Genomic DNA, 22,736 nt, shown 5'->3' with positions numbered 1-22,736 from the left:
AGACTTTTAAGGGACTTCATTTTATAATTATATACAGGGTTACCCACAAACCATGAGACTTTTAGGGGACTCCATTTTATAATTATATACAGGGTTACCCACAAACCATAAGACTTTTAGGGGACTCCATTTTATAATTATATATTGGGTTACCCACAAACCATAAGACTTTTAGGGGACTTCATTTTATAATTATATACAGGGTTACCCACAAACCATGAGACTTTTTAGGGACTCCATTTTATAATTATATACAGGGTTACCCACAAACCATGAGACTTTTAGGGGACTTCATTTTATAATTATATACAGGGTTACCCACAAACCATGAGACTTTTAGGGGACTCCATTTTATAATTACATACAGGGTTACCGGGACTTCATTTTATAATTATATACAGGGTTACCCACAAACCATAAGACTTTTAAGGGACTCCATTTTATAATTCAAGTGATTCGCTAAAGAGGGCCAAATTCACAACGGCACTTCCTAAATCTTCGACTGAGGAAATAAGATGATGGTTCTTCTTTTTTCTAGGTGAAAATTGAAAATTTTTTATTGTTGTTTCTCCATTATAACGAGACTTGCATGCATCTTTTGGAAAATAACTCTGAGGGAAATGCGATAATTTCAGAGGGAAAAAATGCGAAAATTTTGCTAAAAAAATACAGAAGAGAAATATTTAATTATTATATAATAAAACAATTCTAATATTGAGCTCTCAAAGCAGAGAATTCCACAAGTTTATTGCGCATTAATTGTTGCAGTTATGGTTTTCGCGGAATTTTTTTAATGCGAAATTTCACAAAATTTCAAATTTCGCATTTATTCGCAAAAATTTTCGTTCGCTGGAAACCCTAGTCCAATGCCATACTTTTTAAGAAAAAATGAAAGTACGAAATATAGTCATTACTCATTAATCATAATATATATTGTAGAATGTTGGTAAAAAATCAGTTTTTTTCTGCATTTTAAATCGCTGTTTACATTATCATGTGAGATATCTCTACTGATATTTTTTTAAATAATGTTATAATTTTTTCTAAATCTATTTTTTGTTATTGTTTGTGTCAGTTGCATTTGAATGACATTTTTAAAAATAGTCTTTGATTTTTGCAATCGAATCTTCATGATAGTAATAAAAATCACTTTTAATAAAAAATATTAGAAATGTGCCACACGGATTTAAACAGAAAAATTTACAATCAGCTGTGTTGTTTTGACCTCTAAATCAAAGAATATCTATTTCCAATTAAACAAAATGAATCCGAGTTAGCTGGATTTATTTCACTTTTTTCAAAGACATATATCCGACACACGTAAATCTAACTACAACTAAGTGCATCCAATTCCTTCCTGTATTGCAATATTTTCATCTCTCATTCAAATTTCGTCAAAAGAATCTTAAAGAGTCAGTATTTATTTGAAATTCATACCCTTAAAAAAAGGAAAAATTACGAAAAAACTACATTTAGTGCAGGTGAATAATGAATATGAGTTAAGATAAGGACCTCAAGTTTACTGTGGACTGTGTAAATGGATTTACATAAAACATAAAATGTTTGTTCATCTTTCAGGACTTACTTTCTAATTCTTCTGCTTTAAAAAGACTGTAATTAAAAGTGACCCGCCATCCATAAATGGCATTATTGTCAGATTTATGATGGTTTCCTTAAAAGGTTTTTCTGATCAAGTATGAATTAGATGTTTATAAGTTTAATCACTGATTTTATTCATTTCTAGTTTTTTCAAGTCGACAACAGTATCTTGTGCATTTCTATATTACAGGAAACCCTAACGAAATTATCAGAAATGAGCTCTTTTAGACCTAGATAAACAACAATATCTTCCACATTATTGATCAAGGTTTCATGGTACCGTTGGGAATCGGACATTGCTATCTTTGCCTGGAGGGTCACTTGAAATATCGCTTACAGTCCCTTTAAGTTTTTATTTCGCATTTTCTCTTCTTAAAAACAGAAGGAAATGTGAAACTTATTCCATTTAATTTAATTTAATTTAATTCAATACGACAGTTTGAATTAAATTGAAAATTGTATTAGCTTACTGTTTCTTACTGAGTATAGTTCATTCTTGCTCTTTGCTTGAAATTTAAATATTTTAAAACTAAAAGCAAAAAAACAAATCAAACCAAACCAAACCAAACCAAACCAAACCAAATACAGTCTCCTCTGATAAGGTTTTAGAATCATCAAATAAAAACACGAGAATCCATGATGTTTAAAAAAGTCAATGAACAGTGAGAACCAGAAAACTGTGTATTAGGTAGACTACGCTAAACGATAATTAAGTGTATTCGAAGTTGTTTTCATATAAGAGAGAATTTTATTACTTATTTTAAGCTATTAGAGCTTCAGATCAACATTTCTTATCCTTTGTTGGTAACCCTGCATTTCCCCTTTATATCTGTATTGAATTTAAATTCTAAGATTATTTTGTTTTTATGAAATTTAATACGAAGTCCTACAAGCCTAATCCAAGATTAGATTACAACAAAACAAACCGTTTTTATTTGTCAATATTCAGTTGGAAAACATTAAATCTTGATTGCAAAAACGTAGAAATTTTTATTTGTGCATAATAAATGGTCTTCTTTATTCTATTTCTACCAGGGCCATAACTAGAAGGGCCACCTTCCTGTAAGATCTATTTTAAGGCTTAACTGCCCATCCCACCCCTACAAAAACTTGTAGTTACGGGCCTGATTTATATATCAGAGCGAGACATGTTTCTAAAAAAGTTCACAAAATTGTTTACACAGAATTCCATGGCATGTTAATAATGTGCAATTTTCATAAAAATTAAAAATGGCGGTCAATATAATTATTTTATCTTTTTGAAAACCATGCGTGTTTGTGAACTTAAGAACAATTTCCGTATTTTAAAGTGTTCCTTGATTCAAAGCCAAACATGCCTGCTTTAAACCAGTTCTGTTGAACCTTGATCAAATTATAGGATGTTTTTTGTTTAAGATTTTTTGGTTCGACGCTCATAAACAATCGTAATTAGAAAGCATCAATTTTTAGATAAAATTCAAGGATATCTTTAAAATTGGGAGAGACAATTAAATTGTAAAAAAGTCATGTCTCCTTTTAGCAGCACTAAAATACGTAAAGCGAAAAAAGGCTTGTCAAGTTGTCAGAAATTGAAATCCATAAACAGGTTTGTCCCGGCCCCCCTCTATAAACAGGTTTGTCCCGGCCCCCCTCTATAAACAGGTTTGTCCCGGCTCCCCTCTATAAACAGGTTTGTCCCGGCTTCCAACACAAGGAATATATCTCTCTACCTCTACCTCATGTAATAAAAGGTTTAAGGAAAAAAATAAAAAAATTTATTTTTTTGAATTCTTCTAGATTCTCTTTCGACATCTTCTAGATTCTACACAGAGGATTCTCTTTCACCATCTTTAAGTTCACTTTATGTCCAACCAGATCCCTTAAAACAAAATTTAAAAATAAAAAAAGTTTTAAAAAGGTCGAATTTTTAACAACTGTGATTTTGCAGATTAGTTGAACACATTAACATTGTATTGTTTTAAGTTGGAAACTGATGATACAGGGTGCCAAACATAATAATTACCAAAACTGGAATTTCCAAAGGTTGTCTTTAGTTTTTACCTTTAAGATACAATACATATCCACTACTACTGTTTTAAAGTAACAGTAATAGTCAACTATTCCATTTCAAACAGGGTCGGACTGGAGTCTCAAAATTCCCCATGACGAATAGTGGAAAGCAAACCTCATCATTTCTGTCTCCGAGCCGCATTTTCCCCATTCTTTCATTATAGCTACGTATTACGTAGGAATCCTTTCTAATACATAAATTGGTTCACAGAGATGATGGATTTACCCCTAAAATTGTTCCTAAAATGTCTTGTTCCCAAAGAATTCACAATGTATTAATTCTTTTTCTAGAACATCAATCGTATGTAATAATATATACATAGCATGGGAAACCAGCTTTGTCTGGAAACTAAACTTTCGCTATAAAATCCAACCCACTCAACTTGAATTTGTAATCTAAGAACATTCCTCTGGTTCTACCGAGTTCCCCAATTAAAATTTGAGGCAAATCGGTCCAGGGGTTCCTGAGTTTATATATAGATGAAGTAAATGCTACATGTTTGTACAATGTAACTGAATAGAATAAAAGAGAACTCGAAAATAAAATTGTAAAAAATGTTTAAATCCGAGGAAATGTGTATTTTACACCCAGGGGTGAAGTTTACATCCAGGCCGGGGAGAGAACTGCACCAATTCCAGTCAAATTTATTTCAATTTTATCTTCAATAAAAATGAGATTAGGAAGAGTTATTTTCACCTGATGTTGTCAATTCCATATTTAATCATGGTGGGTCGTTCTAGGGATAGACCCCAGGCTATAGCTCGTACATTATCCGGTAGTCCCATAGGTAGCAACATTTCAGGTCTAAAATAACAATAACATAGAAATATAACACATTCTTAGATAGTCAGGTCTAAAATAACAATAACATAGAAATATAACACATTCTTAGATAGTCCCATAGGTAGCAACATTTCAGGTCTAAAATAACAATAACATAGAAATATAACACATTCTTAGATAGTCCCATAGGTAGCATCATTTCAGGTCTAAACTAACAATAACATAGAAATATAACACATTCTTAGATTGTCCCATAGGTAGCAACATTTCAGGTCTAAAATAACATTAACATAGAAATATAACACATTCTTAGATAGTCCCATAGGTAGCAACATTTCAGGTCTAAAATAACATTAAAATAGAAATATAACACATTCTTAGATAGTCCCATAGAAAGTCAGATTTTGATTAAACTTTTTTTTTTAAACAACGCAAATTGAAGTTTTAAATTAAAAATTTGTTTATTTATTTATCCATATTTGAAGAATTACATGTCGTCATTACACACTCATCTTTTTTGGATACCACTGAACTGTATTTGAGAAAATAAGCGTTAGTCTCACAGAAAACACTGATAAAAACCTGCATTACAATTTGTTCGTTAGTTATTCATAGACAATAGACATTCCAGATAATTAGTTTATGCGTTTTCTTTCTTTCTATCTTTTACATTAATTTCCTAGAAACTAAAAAAGTCCATAACGAAAAGAACACTTAATTATGGCTTCAATCAGTGCAGTAAAGTCAGTGGGGTGTGGACACCCCCCCCCACTGTTATTGTGGGACCCTTTTCTTACCCTTTCTGAAAATATTTTTATAATAATTTTAGAAAAAATTTTTTTTTTAGTTTTATATTATTATATTCAAAATACACAAAAGCTTTTATTTCTGCACGATTTCTTATATCAAAAGTACAAAAGAGTATATTTGCTAGCATCAGCTAGGGGTGGAAAATGGTGACTATGCATTATTTGGTGAATACCAAGAAAATTTGTCAAAATTTTATATTATTTCAAGTTCTTTTAGAAAAAGCACGTAGTTTATATCAAATTAAGCTAATTTTCCAATTTGTTTAATGTTAAGTCAATAAGTCCCCCCTCCCCTCTCTCTTCTCTCTGATCTTATTTAATGAAATTATCAAGATGCTGTATTCAAACTTCTCAAGATTGCCTCTTCAAGACAGTTTATCTATATATTTTGAATGTTCATTGAATCCTGCATTAAAGAGAAATTTATGAAAAATTGTCAAATATGTTTATATATGCGGAATCAGAATTTTGCCAATTACCCCTTTTATACTGAAGCTAGAAAAAGCGCGCCATGGTTCTAAAGTGAACATGGGCTACAGTGGTAGGCGATTATAACAATACAATGAGGACGACTTTTTATTTAACTTTTGATTGTTAACAGCTTTTTTTCGAACTACAAGTTTCTAAGTCGTTAAAGAGAAGCTGTTCAAAATGAATGCTTCTCTTGACTTCTATGTTTATGGTATGCATGCTGTTTAACAGCTTGCTTTAAATCGATACTTATCTTGACTGTACTTAAAAGTTGAAATGACTTGATGATGTAACTTTACCTAGGACATCTCAAAGTCGACCCGGTTTCAAAATTTGATAATTTTGATATTTGTCTGAATCTGTATAACATAGATCTGAAGTTATGATGAAAACACTATAAACTCATAAAACGCTACACCTCACAAGAGTGAACACTTCACATTCGGTGATGGTGATGGACCAAACCTCTGCAGAGTAAAAAAGTAGATTAATTTGAACATATATTTTGGTCTAGGTTGATCCTCATCAGTTCTTGAGATTGTTTCTATCATGAACATTTAGAATAACAGACCAACATTCAGAAAACAGTAACAAAGAAAGTAAATGCCAAGCTAAGGTATGTACACTAAAGGTAGAGGGGGTAAGGTATGTGTACACATTTCTGTGTGACATTTCGGACTGCTATGAGCTAGTCTTATCAAAACAATAACAACGAATGTAAACAATTGTCGAAACTGGAGTTGGAAAGCTGGTCTTCCTAGGCAGTCACGGTAATTGTACAACCCTCCCCCTTTAACCACTATTACCTGGCACCAAGTATGGTACACACTTACAACTGTACGGGCACTGTATGGTACAGTAAACAAGTATTGATAACTATGTACTTTTTGAATATTTTATGGCTTCTACTTAATCTGACCTTCAGATAACGAACAACCAACTTATTCCATTGGAAAAAAATATAAGAATTAGTGATTTCTAAATGCATTTGTTCCAAGTTGTTATTCTTGTCAATTTGCGTTCGATACCCACTGTTAAGGGTTAAGTATTATTTTTTTATGAATGAGAATTTACTTAACTTAAAAATATATTCATGGTTAAAGTTGAATTTGAATAAGGGGATTTTTAAGTTTTTGTGGAATTTACAAATATTGTTTGAAAGAAAATTCTTTAAACTTTAAGTATGATTCTAAAAAACTATCCACCTCCAGGAATATAAAATATTAAAATTATTTTAAAAAACCTGAATATTCCCGAGTTCCCAATCTCAACCCATTTCCCTAAACCTAAACATATATTTGTTAAGATTATATTTAATTACTTTCTGATTGAGAATTATCTTAAATTATAAGTAGAGGCCTTTCATTCAAGATAATCTTTTTTTAAAATAAATACGAGATTTAAACACATTTTTTTCATTACTCATTTAAAACGTCCACACCATTGTGGAACAGCTTTTCGCAAATACATACTTTTTGCAATATTTTTATATACCACAGCATTGTGGTAGGCTTTTTACTGAAATATAAAAAATAATTAGATTTCTACAACAATAGAAATTGGCTTTTCGGTTTGGAAAAAAAATATTGTTATGTTCTACAGTAGTATTTCATCATAATCAAGAATACTTTATTTATAGAAGATTTCGCTAGGTTTTATAATCAGAACGTTGACTTGATGTGTACTTTAGAGTACACCAGGATTCAACATTGAATTGTGTGTACATTAGCGCTTAGGTGCATTGTACAGGGTACAGGGTACCGTACAAATCAAATCACAATCACAATCACAATCACAATCACAATCAAAATCACAATCACAATCACAATCACAATCACAATCAAATCAAACCAAATTAAACCAAACCAAACCAAATCAAATCAAATCAAATCAAATCAAACCAAACCAAACCAAACCAAATCAAATCAAATCAAATCAAATCAAATCAAACCAAACCAAACCAAATCAAATCAAATCAAATCAAATCAAATCAAATCAAATCAAACCAAATCAAACCAAACCAAACCAAATAAAATAAAACCAAATAAAACCAAATCAAATCAAATCAAATCAAACCAAACCAAACCAAACCAAACCAAATCAAATCAAATCAAATCAAATCAGAATGTTTGGATGTCCTGTCGACCACACTCCAAAATTTAGATGAATTAATTAACTCAAAATTTTTTTCATTTTGCGGATGACATTTTTTTAAGGCCTTTGTAAATATTTAAATATTAATACACTACATTGGACATCCGACATTATTGCCAGACAACCATTTGAAATTTTAATTACTAATCTTACATTTCTTTTATTTGGTAATAATGTATTGACCTGCATGATAAGAGAATATCTCCATAGAGGGTTCAGTGTAAGGGTTGTAGGCAGGCTTGAACCTTAAAGAAAATAGTAATACATAGTAAAAACAAGAAACTTGCTGCGGTGTGACTCGTATAAAACTAGGAAATACTAAAAGAACATTTTACAAACCTTTGTTAACTTGATGTTGTTTTAAAAGAATAAATTTTACAAATAGTTTGAAAATAAACTGCAGCGTTTTACGTTCAATAGATTGTTCAAATCATAACTTGAGTCGAAAAGTCTCTGTACAAAATCCTTCTTTTACCTTAGTTGATGAATTCCAAGCTTTTGGAAGAATTGGTAGAGAACACCTTGAATCAATCAATTCATTAATAAGTATACTTTAGAATTGTAATTGCTTTTATATAATTGTAAGATATCTTAGATATCCCCCCCAGGTTATTATACAACCTTTATTCTATCCCCCCTCCCCCCAGGTTATTATACAACCTTTATTCTATCCCTTCCCCCCCAGGTTATTATACAACCTTTATTCTATCCCCCCCCCTGGACTGAAATTTACTTATCTCTACCTTTCCACCTCACAGTGCCAACATAATAGATCAGTTTAGCAAATGCCAAACTCAGAGATTTAGTAGTAACATTTTATACTATCATAGTCAGTATAGTAGATATAGTAACATTTTATACTATCATATAGTCAGTATAGTAATTATAGTAACATTTTATACTATCATAGTCAGTATAGTAGATATAGTAGCATTTTATACTATCATAGCCAGTATAGTAGATAAAGTAACATTTTATACTATCATAGTCAGTATATTGGATATACAGTAGCATTTTATACTATCATAGTCAGTATAGTAGATATAGTAGCATTTTATACTACCATAGTCAGTATAGTAGATATAGTAGCATTTCATACAATTATGGTCAGTATAGTAGATATCGTAGCATTTTATACTATCATAGTCAGTATAGTAGATACAGTAGCATTTTATACCATCATAGTCAGTATATTAGATATAGTAGCATTTCATACCATCATAGTCAGTATAGTAGATATAGTAGCATTTCATACCATCATAGTCAGTATAGTATATATAGTAGCATTTTATACTATCATAGTCAATATTGTAGATATAGTAGCATTTCATAAAATTATTGTCAGTATAGTAGATATATTAGTAATTTGTACTATCCTAGTCAGTATAGAAGATATAGTAGCATTTCATACAATTATGGTCAGTATAGTAGATATCGTAGCATTTTATACTATCATAGTCAGTATAGTAGATAAAGTAGCATTTCATAAAATTATAGTCAGTATAGTAGATATAGTAGCATTTCATTCCATCATAGTCAGTATAGTAGATATAGTAGCATTTCATACCATCATAGTCAGTATAGTAGATATAGTAGCATTTTATACTATCATAGTCAGTATATTGGATATACAGTAGCATTTCATACTATCATAGTCAGTATAGTAGATATAGTAGCATTTTATACTATCATAGTCAGTATATTGGATATTTTAGTAAAAGTTTTATGCTTTGATAGTTAGTAAAGTGAAAGCAATAAAAAATGTTTTCAAAATATTTTTAATGAAAGATTTCCTATAAGATCTCCAAGAGTCAGCCCGTAGTCCACAATCACACCTAAATATCAGTTTTTCTATTTGAATGATTTTAATCTTTGAACGGAAATGTTTACCTCTTAGAAATAAACTCAATATCCTAATATTTAGAAATAAAAACATAACTACGCCAATTCCTACATAAAAATTAAATAAAAATCAAAGCTTTCTATCAAACACCGTTTAATATTACATACTTTCTTTGGAAACATATTTTGACTAAAACATGTAACACTTGTTGAAAGCGACGTTTAAAGTTCTCAATTCCTTCTGCTTCTTGTATCCTGAATTTATTTCATTTATTTAAAGTAGAATGTAAACATCCCCTTACTTAATACCCTTTTTGTATATTATTCAAATTAAGAGAAAGAAATGAGAGCAATTGAAATTTAAAGGGACTGCAAAGGAAAAATGAAAGGGGTATAGGCTGAAAGCTAATCACTTTAGCTCTCGATCGCGACCCATGAAAGTCATATCTGATGTTCCTATCTAGAGAAATTGATATACAACTGTGTCAAATTTATACGAAAATTAATAAATATACAATTTTGTATAAAAGTAGAGGGTTTAAATAGATCAAATTCAGCAAATATGCAACCAATCTGAAAACTATGATATCCCAGAGAAAGCTAATTGTAACTTAGGTTTACTCCAATTCTAATTTTATATTTGTTATTTCTATTTTTAATAGATTTAATTCATAATATTATTCATACTTCCGTGTTACTTGACCAGAAGTTCTGTCAAGTCAAGTCAAGTCAAGTCAAGTCAAGTCAAGTCAAGTCAAGTCAAGTCAAGTCAAGTCAAGTCAAGTCAAGTCAAGTTAGATCCAAGCTTAATGGGGATTTCAACTGTCAGAAAACCATAAGATAAACAACCTACCCTCAATCTGATGAAACTCTGCCAAATGAGTTGCATCCAGGGTTTCATTTCTGAAGACTCGATCTATCGAGAAATACTTCTGAGGAGTAAAAACATCCTGCTGGGCCAACTTGTGCAGCATTCTGTATACCAGTATTACCATCATTAATACTTATGTTTTAAACAAAGATACTAAATTAGTGAAATATGTTAAATAAATTCCATTGCAACTAACACCTAATCAGAATTCAAGGGCAAGTAGGGGTCATAAGAATTCAAGAACTAGGGGTCATCAGAATTCAAGGGGAAGTAGGGCTCAGCAAAATTCAAGAAGAAGTAGGGGTGAGCAGAATTCAAGGAAAAGTAGGGGTGAGCAGAATTCAGGGAGAAGTAGGGGTGAGCAGAATTCAGGGCGAAGTATGGGTGGGCAGAATTCAAGGAGAAGAAGGGATCAGCAGAATTCAAGGAGAAGTAGGGGTCAGCAGAATTATGAAACAATGAATAGATGAGAATAGAGAATATAGAGATTGTACTATTGGACAATATTGAATTAACATTTTATAAACATTCGAAAAATTTCAGAATTTTGATCTATTCCAAATGAAAGTGGTAAACTTAATTTTCTATTTAACTTTGATCCCTGATTTTACTTTTTAAAATTTAAAATTCAAATTAATGTCAGTACAAATTAACCAGCCTTTTAACCAATTTGTCAGAGATAAACGCTTAAAATTTTTCTACCAAAATCAATTTTCCTCTTAAAGGTACTGTTTGTTTAAATGTCATTTGTAGAGTGGCATGTTCAATTCACAACTGTACCCTTTTAAACTTAGTCTGAACAACAACGACTTGATATCCTACTCCTAGGATTTGGAAAAATAAAATGTTATAAAGAATAACCCATTTTCAAGTCTTAAATAAATTGGCACAACTTTTATTTTTTAATTTTTAACTGAACTGAAATAAACTGAATCCTTTACATCCTAAAAATTGCAGATGAAGAGAATCAATCCTTTGTAAGGTATCAAAAGACTGTTTTCATCAAGTTTCCTTAAAAGAAGCATTAAATTGAGTCAATTTCTTACCACTTAAAATAATAAATTTTCTATTTATCTTTTGAGAAAAAAGAATCTATATTGTATTGTGTAGGTGAATAGTTAATATTATAGTTAATTACAGTCCCAGTAGGGATATACTGCTGTGTTATATTAAGACTAAAAGCAATATTAAGTAAACATAAAATACTTTAGAATAGAATAATAACTTTTATCTAATTTTTTTTCTTTTTTTTTTAAACATTTACGGTTTAAAGGATAAAGACTCAGACTGTAGAAATATTTCAAGCTTTTGATTGTTTCTTCACACATTACTTTTACTTTTATTATTATTAGAAAACAACTCAAAACTAAATATTTCAAAGGTTTTCCTGTCTTATTTGTCAGCTTAAAGGAAGTGTCTGGCTAGAGCTGAGAATGCAGTATTGACATTTTTTAGGATTTATTTAAGATCTACGAGACGTTTTCACAGTGCATATTTGTCCAGCAAGAACGCAAAATTCAATCTTTAAAATCCTCATGGATTGTTCATTTTGGAGGGATGATTTTGAGAATCGGTATTTTTTAAATTATTCAATGACGACTAATGAGTTGCTTAGGAACAGGTTGAGAAAATAAAAATTAACTATTATCATCGATAATACGTGACCTTATTCAGTTACTGGTTTCTGTAATGTCTCATTGTTTACAAACGTTTTCCATAGATTTCCTGGAATTTTTATTGAAAAGACGACTCGACATTTGAAGAATTTGAAGAAATCTGTGAACAAATTCATAAAGAATAAGAAAAATCATATAATGATGAAAAATAATGAATTGATTCAAACATTGATTTATTGAGAAATTTCTTCCGAGAAATATGTTCCTAAACAACTAATTTGTCAAATTTTTCGTCGTCGTTATTAAAAAGTGAAAATAAAACATTTTAAAGATTAAATTTGCGCTTTTGCTTACAAATATGCACCGTAAAACGTCTTATTGCTCTCAAATGACTCCTAACAAATTTCTCTACAATACTGCATTCTCAGCTCAACTACCATGGGTAGCCAGACACTCCCATTAAAAGGCTTTGACCGGTAATAAACCTATCCGTGCCTGGGGTCATGGGAGGTCCCACAACTTTTTTATTCCCAAAATGAGTGTTGTTTGTTTAGAAAGTTCTTGGTGAACCTAATTCTGAAACAATATTGGAATTCCTTCCAATAATATAGTACTTACAAAATATTTAAATAAAGCAATATAGGAATATTTATCCTTTAAAAAAGAGCTGAGCACGTTCCAACTTTTTCTAACTGTTTCGTTAATGGTTAGTTCCAACCGTTAAAAAATAAAAATTTCAGTTAGCCGAAAATTTTAAGGCAAGAACGGATTTTTCGTTCCGTTAAAAACGGCATTTTCCATTTTTTTTGAATTACTGTTAGTTAACTATCTCAATTTTATTAACAGCGTTAACGGAAAATTTTTAACAATCGAAATGGTAAAAAAATCCGTTTACGGCACAGCACAGCTCGGATTATTAACACAGAAGAAGACATTTAAAAGCATCGAAAAGCGTTAAATTTTTAAATTAAAAAAAAAATCATGCAATTTTTATCAGAATATAACGAAATTTACCGTTTTTAGCTTTTTAGTTAACGTTTTTAACCGTCATTTTTTTTTAACCGGCTAATCCGTTTCGTTAACGACTTAAAATTAACGTTTTTTGCCATTCGTTAACAGACTCTTCCGTTAATTTTCAAAAACCTCCATTTTGTTAACGGAACTTTGCCCGGCCCTACTTTAAAATGACCCCTTTACCATCAAGGCAAAAAATCATGTTATTTTCACTGTTCTGTATTAATTTTTGTTCATTGTTCCAAGAATTTCCATAAATAAAAAAATTCGAAGAGAAAATATTAGTTTTGCTCACTTCTTAGTTGTTCCTGCTCCTCTATCATTAGTCCACCCCATGCTAAAACATGTTTACAAAGAAACTAGTTCTCTGACTGATCAACTATGTTATTTTAAAGGGACTGTAAGCGTAATTTAAAATGACCCTCTTTGTAAATATGGCAATCCTGATTTACAACGATACCCTTGAAAACCTAAATCTGATCAAAAATGTGGAAGATACAGAAGTTTCCGAAAAGAGTTTAATTCTGTGAGTTTCACCATTTCTTCTGATTAGCAAGAAATGCGCAAGTTACTTTCGCAGAAAAACCGCAAAAGAAAATTAACAGTTTAAAAAAACAAAAACATTGATATTAAATTCATCCTTGATCAGACAAAACTTTTGAGGGTAACGTTACAATCGGGCGTTGTCATCTTTGCATGGAGGGTCACTTGAAATTACACTTACAGTCTCTTTATGTATAAACAATAAACATTTCTTATTTCTCTACTCCTAATGTTAATAAATCTAGCCCCAGAATTAAACAAATCCTGGCATTATATTAGAAACATATCAAGATAAATGAAAACTTTTCTCTTTCAGGGAAATGTTTTATATTTATATTTATTTATTTATATATATATATATACATATATACCGAAATATGAAGTATAAACAGACAAAAAGAAAACTAATTTTAAAAATTAAAAAAAGAATGTGAAAACTATAGTAACATTTTCACAAAAAAGCTCAGATATACTAAAGTTTTTGACTAAATAAACTGGTTTATAGTGACATTGAAAAATTATTTCTTAAGGTATACTAGTGAAAATTCCGACTTTGTTTTCAATATTTGTTATCGTTTTCGCAGTTTTATGGTTCTTAACAGTCCTGAACATCACAGTAAAATGTGTAGACAAACCTCATTCTTCACACATTAGAATTAAATCTGTATATCCATCTATCTATATTTATAAATATCTCCTAAACTGAAAAAATAGAAAAAAACTTTTTAAAAATGTAAAAGTAAAAAATAATATTATTAAGATTAATGATGGGAATATTCCTGGCTGATACAGCAGTTGTATGAGTCCGCAACAAGTTCTACAAACATTTTATTTTTTTTATATTTATAAACATTTATCTATATTTATGAACATTTATTTATATATAAACATTTATTTATTTTAGAACATTTTTTCATATACATAAATATTCTTTTATATTAATAACATTTATTCATATTTTTTTAATGTTCATAAAACTTTTGTTTATATTAAAATATTTATTCATATTCTTTATTGTTCATAAAACATTTATTTATAAAAATGTATGTATATATATATAAATAAACATCTATATATTAATAAACATGTATTTATATTTATATACATTTATTTCCATATTATTATTAATGCCAAAAATTCTCATTTTTTACTCTAATTATCCTTAGAAAAACGAGTGACCCCCTGGAATAATGAAATGTAATCCTCGAATAATATCATCTTGTTTTTATTTTATACATCAAGAAAAATGCTTGGCACAGAATTTCTTTTGGAATCTTGGGGCTTAGGTATTCCCACCATTGTGCAACCAAGATTTCATATTAGATTGTCCTGTAGATCCAAACAACCAAAGTTTGTTAAATAACCTCGGCAAGTTTATTGTTTTAACCATATTATTCTTTTATCATTCTTCATTGATAAATATTTATCACCCATTTACATTTCTTATTCCTATATTTACAATTTTTTTATTTTATCTGTAGTTCACTACATTCATATTTTATATATTTTGATTTTTATAATAGTGTTGAGTCTTGTCACAAACTCTAATTTTATAATATTGTTGAGTCTTGTCACAAACTCTAATTTTATAATAGTGTTGAGTCTTGTCACGAACTCTAATTTTATAATAGTGTTGAGTCTTGTCACAAACTCTAATTTTATAATAGAGTTGAGTCTTATCACAAACTCTAATTTTATAATAGTGTTGAGTCTTGTCACAAACTCTAATTTTATAATTCCTATATTATTGCACTCCAATGATCTTATTAATTTCAAACTGTTGGATTAAATAATCAAAGTTAAACAAAAATATCGAAGGTTTACAACATCAGGTTGCAAAAATAATGAGATTTGAGTTTGTGATAAAGACTCCACCACTTTGTAAAATAATTTGTTTATTATGAATCACTGACCTTGGCAGCCTCCTCGGTTTTCCAATCATATCCGTACCCCTGAAATTAAAAACAAAAGATTTAAGCATCATCTAATTTTCTTCAAATCTGTCAGATTAGATCTTACGCAGAATTAATGGTCGGAGAGTCGTTATTTTTATCTGATGTACCTCAAATCGGTTCAATAGAGATAAACTCGGATTCGTCCATTCAAAAGTTACTAGCTACAAGAACTCCGATTCAAATCTTTCCTGAATCTTTAACTTTGATTTTCGGTGGTTCAAATTTGAACCGGTAGTAGGCAGAACACCGACGTTGCTCAAATTCCGTGGACAACACAGAGAATAAGAATTAAAGATTACCTGGGACCCGAATCCTCCCCTGGAATGTATCTCGGAAACCTTTTCCACGTACTCCTGGTTGGTCAATGTAGTGGTACTTGGATCACTGGAAAAAAAATACTGTTTATCTTTTTTTTAATAAAGTTAGTTTTTCATAAAAATTTAAAAATTCAAATATTTATCTTACTTTTTTCTCCAATTTTTCAAAAAGTTAAATATTTGATTCTTTATTAACATTCAGCAATAGATAAATTTGTTCGATTAAACTAAACAAGAAGGAAATATAAAGACTAAGGAGAGGACTAAGATTCCTAAAATAAAAGGCCTTTAAAGGAAGGAGAAAAGGAAAATACTTGTTTGATAAAAAATAAACCCTAGGTAGCGGATAACATATACTTAAAGGATCAACTGACAAACTGATAATTGATTGATTGATTAATACATTAATTTATAAATTGTTCGACTAGTATATAGATAACCCTATGATTTTTGATTAATTGATTTGTTTGATTGATTGATTGCTTGATTGATCATCTAACATGATGAAGATAGTATCATTGAAAACTCTAAATGGATTCTGCTTGATTAATTAATGAGATAGATAGATTACGTAATTGTTTGATTGATTGACTTAATGAAGAAAGTATCATGAGCATCTCTGGCTGGATGCTGCTTAATTGATTGATTGATTAGACAGATAGAATGAATAATTGATTGACCTGATGAAGAGACTATCATGAGCATCTCTGGCTGGATGCTGCTTAATTAATTGATTAAATAAACAGATAGAATGAATAATTGATTGACCTGATGAAGAGAGTATCATGAGCATCTCTGGCTTGATGCTGCTGGGGTCGATTGATTGATTGATTAAATGGATATGTATTAAGCGATTGAATAAATATGGATTAATTATTTAATTGATTGACCTGATGAAGAAAGTATCAAAAGCATCTCTAGCTGGATGCTACTTTTTTGATTGATAAATAGAAAGATAGAAAGATAGATTGATTGACCTGATGAAGAAAGAATCATGAGCATCTATGACTTGATGCTGCTGGGTCGATTGATTGATTTATTACACGGATATGGATTAACTGATTAACTGATTAACCTGATAAAGAAAGTATCATGAGCATCTCTAGCTGGATGCTGCTGTGGCTGGAATAAAGAATCAAAATTCCAGAAACTACTCTCAACAAAGTTGTTGGTCGGCATCTCTACATGATCAACATTATTCTTATCCATTTTTTTACAGTTTAGCAAGTTCCATTTGATATAGATTTGTAAACAGCGCATCAAAAAATAGATACGGACCATTTGTCCAAGTATACCCTTTTGTCAAATTTTGTGGAAAAAAAACACCGGGAAAATTTACCACTCTGACAACAAAAGGAATTTTGCATTTGTTTTAAATGTTTACCAAAGATGCAAAACCCCCAGATGAAATTGAATACTGAATGCAATAAAAGTATGCAAAGTCTGACAATGAACTTTGTATAAGATGAAACTTTTCTCTAATGTTTAGTGTTGACATTTCAAAAAAATTTAAACAATAAAGAATAAAATACCGCAACAATAAATAAAAATATTAATATAAAATATGCAAAAAACGCAGTACAGTGCAGTACAGTTAGAATATGTTTCCTGTGAACCCCATCTCTAAGAAGATCTGTCTATATTCAGACCTAAAAAAAAGTACGTATGTGGGTCATTCAAAAAGGAGTAGCGAAAAAGAAATGTAAAACGAATAAAGAACTGTCGTTTTAATTTCAGATGATTTTCCCTTTGAAACAGGACATGCACAATTTATAACGGTAACTATGTTTACCCTTTAAACCTTTATCTCAGCAGTTATGCAGAAGATATCGTCGTCTTTCTGGCTTAAAAAGTTGTTGGTATTCATGATTGGAAAAAGATTTTCATTGTGAATAGAACATACCACTGTAAAAAATGGAGTAACTTAAAATAACGGCTCTTTAACGAAAAAGACAGATTAGTAAAAACAAATGCGAAAATCTTGTTAACCTGACTTTAAGAAGGGGATGCAGAGTTCCTCCGTCAGGAGAGACCCCAAGAGCATCAAAGTTGTAAGGTTTAAAGGAGATGTTCTTCCAGTCGCCAGAGCTGATCATTTCAGGAGTTAGATCAGTTTCAGCCTAGGTAAATAAATTATCATATAATCATACATTATCAACACGAAAGCTCTGTATTATTATTATCATTATTAGACAAGCCTTTATTTAGTGAAGTTGACGTTGCTATCTATCATACTTCAATACTTTAAAATCACAATTTCTACCCATTTTGACTAAGACACCTGGAAATGCTCTAAATGATCAAAAATAGCAAAGCGATTACTTAAGCCTATTATTATGCGTTACCATTGAGATGGAATAAAATATTCAACGATATATGTATTGTCAGCTTGGTAGATGGTAAAACTGGTAGTGAAGTTGTCATCAAATCCTCCGACCTCTGGGGTTCATGTCTCATCTCACTTGAAGGGGTTCAGTAGAAGCATAATAATATTAATCATATATTACCTTGGTAATACTAGTTGTGAAGTTAGATCCCTTCTCCAGGATATAGATCTTCTCCGTGATCTCTTGAACAAGCTTTCTCTTCTTCAATTCAACCTTCTCCTTCTCTGCTACAACGTCTCCACCCTGAGAACAGATTGCGGCAAGGTTTACCTGAATACAAATTTGACTGGATTTTCTAAGCGAGAGAGAATTGGTTCAACTAGTTCTGCCTAGTTGAACCAATTCTTAAGTGTAGACGAGATCAACTTGATAAGTGGTTAAACTTAACTTGCCCGCTCAACTACTTACTTACTATTCATTATTTCTTAACACAGGGACAGCGGATTTAGAAAGCGGATTTAATGATTTTGAATTACATCCCAGAATTAATGAGTATATGCAGTGTACAGTGTACACATTACACATCGTTGAACTTCGTTATGTTTGACTCCGGATTAAATAAAAAAATAAATATTTACCGGATTAGCACTTAATCGCTTCAAATAAAAATATATAATAAAAAGTATGAATATAGAGTTATTATTTCTTATTTCTTAGAATAGAGCTTTTCCACCAAAAGTTTGGACCTCAGATAGTTGTATCTATTCACCTGAGTGGTGTCCTGTACAGATTCAACTTTTCTACGCACAAGAGGAGGCACTGCGGTCTTATCTAGTATTAGTACAATTATACAGTATACAATTTATAAATCATTAAATCAATCAACCAATCAACATATATGTTTATCGTTAGATCAATGAATATATTCTTTCTTATAAAAAAGCAACACATTTTTTGAGGGCTTTCTTAGGCACACTGGTGGTAACAAAGAAAAAAAAATAGGTTTTTTTCTTCAAAATTCGAATTTTTCTAATATAAAATTAATTTTTCTTCTAGCGTTTGTTAAATTCCACGGGCAACGCCAGGCACTTCAGCTAGTTAACTAATAAAGAAACAATACTAAAAACAAAATATTAAACAATAAATCTATATTTTATCAATCTATAAATCTCTAAACCAATAAAATAATAAGGAACAGACTAATTTAAAAATCTATCAATCAATGCATCAGTATAAAAAGGATCAATCACTATACCAACCAATGGTTCAAACAATGGCCCAATATATATCAATCAAAAAATCAATCAATGAATCAATCAGTGCATGAGTCTAAACAAATCAATTAATTAATGTAGTGTCTTAGTCTATGCATGAGTAGAAGACCTTAATCAAATTAAAAAATCTATCAAAAAATCAATCAATGAATCATTCAGTCAATTTAGTCAACAAATCAATAAAAAATTCGAATTTTTTCTAATTCAAAATAAATTTTTTTTCTAGCGTTTGTTAAAATCCACGGGCAATGCCGGTCACTTCAGCTAGTTAACTAATAAAGAAACAAAAGTAAAAACAAAAAATTAGACAATAAATCTATATTTTATCAATCTATGAATCTCTGAACCAATAAAATAATACCGAACAGACTAATTAAAAATCTATCAATCAATGCATCAGTATAAAAAGAATCAATCACTATCCCTAACCAATTGTTCAACCAATGGCCCAATATATATCAATCAAAAAATCAATCAATGAATCAATCAGTGCATGAGTCTAAACAAATCAATTAATTAGTGTAGTGTCTTAGTCTATGCATGAGTAGAAGACATTAATCAAACAATCAGTTAATCAAATAATAAATCAATCAATGCTTTAATCAAGGAATGATAAATGCACCAATCAATTATCAACCCCAGGTACAAATAATAATAACAACAATGATAAGGAATTCTAAGGTTATATTCATGCTGTTAATTTGAAAACTGTATCTAACCTAATGTAATCCAGCCAGCAGACATCGCCTTGCTGAACCCCACTTTACCAACACTGCCAGCAGCCTTCAAAATATTAATATTATTATCATTATTATTATTATTATCATAATTATAATTATTATTATCATTATTATCATCATTTTGATTCTGATTGAGCTACATAACCCCCACCCCCCTTCTCTCTCTTCCTAATACTTTCCCCTACCAGCGTACGAAACACCTCCAATTGTATGATTTAAAAATTATATCATACAATAACCGGGTTTCCCATTAAAGACGGCCAATGTTGGCTTGGCAAATCGCGTCATTGAAGTGTTAGTTTAAAGAATATATCTATGTAAAATTATGTACTTTAATAGTTTAAAGAATCTATCTATGTAAAATTATGTACTTTAATGATAAATATCTATCAATCTATCTATATCTATTTAACATAAATTGGTAAACTCACAATTATTCTCTGTAAGTCTGTCGAAAATGGCAAAGGTTTAAGTTTTTCAATATCTTGGATGGGTCAAGCTCTACAGGAGAGGGGTTGTGAGTATTTCAGATGTGGGTTTATAGAATGCAATTGCGAATAATTTACAATTCTTCATGATTAAGAGCACCGAGTAAGCTTTGATTTAATCATTTACAAAACATTAAAACAAAATTTAGTTTTCTTTTTATTACAACTTTTATAAGGACTAAAATAATTATGTTTTAATATGTCCGTCTTAACCTTCATAAGTTCAGCTTGAGGGATACCAGCTGTTGGAACTAAATAGAAGACGATTGCCTCGTGACTGCCATCTTTGGCAACCATTTCTCCTTCCTGGGAAATTAAGAAAATTAAATCACAAAGAAAGTTGGAAAAATCTGCAAATACGCAAAAAAAATATAATATAAAAATCAACAAACAAAAACAACAATTATAACATTTAAACTTCGAACCCTTAACTTAAGCCTTAGTTATTTGGTCGGTGTTTGGAAACGCCTCAACACAGAAATGGCTAAAAAAATGGGATTCATAAAGCTAATAATTCAAAAAATAACAGTATATGATCTAAAGCGAAATTAGCTAAACTAACATACCCATAATTTTTCTTCAGTTTTCACTCAACATTTATTTTTTTATTGTTATTATAAATATGCCAGACCTGTGTAAGCTGCCATTTCTTGATAGTTTCAAGTTTAGAGCTGATAACATCACCAAGACACTCCAGGCTTTTAATCGAACCAACTATCTAAATAAAGATAACTAATGTTAACAATTAATCAGAATTAAAATCCGCCATATTTTAGAAATTGATATTATTTGGCAAAAGACAACATTGTTGTTTACGCCAACCCAAAATGTAAAGGTTGCCGACATTAGTTTAGTCACCTTTATGCCACAAACTCAGTTTAATGTTAAGGCTAAAAGCACTAAGAAGTTAGTTTTATTATAATTAGGGCTCATTTCTTTAAAAAATATATATTTTCCAGAAGAAAATCCAAACTTTCCATTATTTTTAAGTTTGATAAAAATCTTTCATTGGGCTATAAGGCTCAATGTTTAATAGTTTCAAGCTTACTTTTTAATCATTAACAAAATTTCGAGCTTTCATTACACCGTCATGTCTGTTTTCAACTTCATTGCCTATACTTTTCAAGCTATCATTAGCATGTTTCTATATGAAATCTTCACTTAATTTCCATTTTTAAATGGCACACCCTGACTTAAACTACCTTCTGATGATCACAGTTCAACCGTTGAGCCAGCTGGGTAGATGTTAAAGGGGATTCTTGGGATAATTTTTGTAAAACTTCCTCGGCCGACATTCTAGTCTGAAATCAAAACGAACAATAAAAAAATGCGTAGACAAATCGTACATATTAAAGGGACTGTCAGCGAATTACAAAGGTACCCTTAAAATCTGATCAATTTATTTTCACTCTATGTTTTAAGTGTTGCATTCTGGCAACTTCTTTGTTTTCTTGTAGTAGAAAGGCGCAAGTTACTTTTGTAGAGAAACCCCGATTAAAAATAATCAGTTCTCAAATTTATACACATTAATGTCTAATTTAAACTACATCAGTTAAGGATTTTTAAGAGTACCATTGTGAATCGGGAATTGCCATCTTTGCATGGAGTGTCACTTGAAATTGCGCAAAACAATGATCCATCTTTGAAGACTATTAGCCTCCATTTACGTGTCCGATTTACAACGGTACTCTTAATAAAGTTGACTAAGCAAAAAGATGGAGTTATTCGTTTTTTCTATGTTGAAAATTGATATATAAAAAAATGGTGTTAGTGTGCACCGTTTTTCATTGGACATGCAACTCTTTAAATGTTGGTTCACGTAAAGTCATGTCAAAAATCCCTTAACAAGAACCCCCACTTTTCTTTGTTTAAAGAGGAATCTA

The 22,736-nt window shown here is 30.4% G+C and overlaps 2 protein-coding genes across 3 annotated transcripts in view; both read right to left on the bottom strand.

Moving 5' to 3' along the window:
• Positions 1–3,352, bottom strand: part of LOC111706411 (uncharacterized) — a 28,780-nt gene extending 25,428 nt beyond the window's left edge. Inside the window, exon 1 of the mRNA XM_023479287.1 lies at positions 3,315–3,352. Within this exon, the coding sequence (XP_023335055.1) occupies positions 3,315–3,319 (5 nt within the window). The 5' untranslated portion in view covers positions 3,320–3,352. The remainder of the gene's footprint in view (positions 1–3,314) is intronic.
• On the bottom strand, positions 3,337–22,688 carry LOC111706409 (phenylalanine--tRNA ligase alpha subunit). Of its 2 annotated transcripts, XM_023479284.1 has the most exons (19): positions 22,056–22,688; positions 21,485–21,571; positions 21,067–21,159; positions 20,345–20,408; positions 19,121–19,182; positions 18,532–18,681; positions 18,014–18,144; positions 17,633–17,673; positions 17,100–17,205; positions 16,007–16,091; positions 15,666–15,704; positions 14,532–14,569; positions 10,562–10,683; positions 9,660–9,701; positions 8,342–8,387; positions 8,050–8,111; positions 6,956–6,998; positions 4,346–4,453; positions 3,337–3,457 (listed from the first exon to the last, which is right to left on the bottom strand). In XM_023479284.1, exons 1-19 carry the CDS (start codon positions 22,146–22,148, stop codon positions 3,394–3,396), a joined length of 1,476 nt encoding a protein of 491 aa, XP_023335052.1. In that variant the 5' UTR covers positions 22,149–22,688; the 3' UTR covers positions 3,337–3,393. The 2 variants fall into 2 exon arrangements, with proteins under 2 accessions (XP_023335052.1, XP_023335053.1); XM_023479285.1 differs by lacking the exons at positions 3,337–3,457; positions 4,346–4,453 and adding an exon at positions 4,569–4,774.
• Positions 22,689–22,736: the final 48 nt, after the last annotated feature.

Source organism: Eurytemora carolleeae, unplaced genomic scaffold (genome assembly GCF_000591075.1).
Source record: "Eurytemora carolleeae unplaced genomic scaffold, Eaff_2.0 scaffold230, whole genome shotgun sequence".
Classification (NCBI taxonomy): domain Eukaryota; kingdom Metazoa; phylum Arthropoda; class Copepoda; order Calanoida; family Temoridae; genus Eurytemora; species Eurytemora carolleeae.
This window is presented reverse-complemented; position numbering and strand designations above follow the sequence as displayed.

Coding starts and splice junctions, on each gene's coding strand:
- LOC111706409 (XM_023479284.1), bottom strand. CDS start 22,148: ATGTCGGCCGAGGAAGTTTTACAAAAATTATCCCAAGAATCCCCTTTA. Junction 19,183..20,344: donor TGCTGGCTGGATTACATTAG/GTTAGATACAGT, acceptor TACTAATACTAG/ATAAGACCGCAGTGCCTCCT. Junction 10,684..14,531: donor ACAACTGCTGTATCAGCCAG/GAATATTCCCAT, acceptor ACTGGTATACAG/AATGCTGCACAAGTTGGCCC.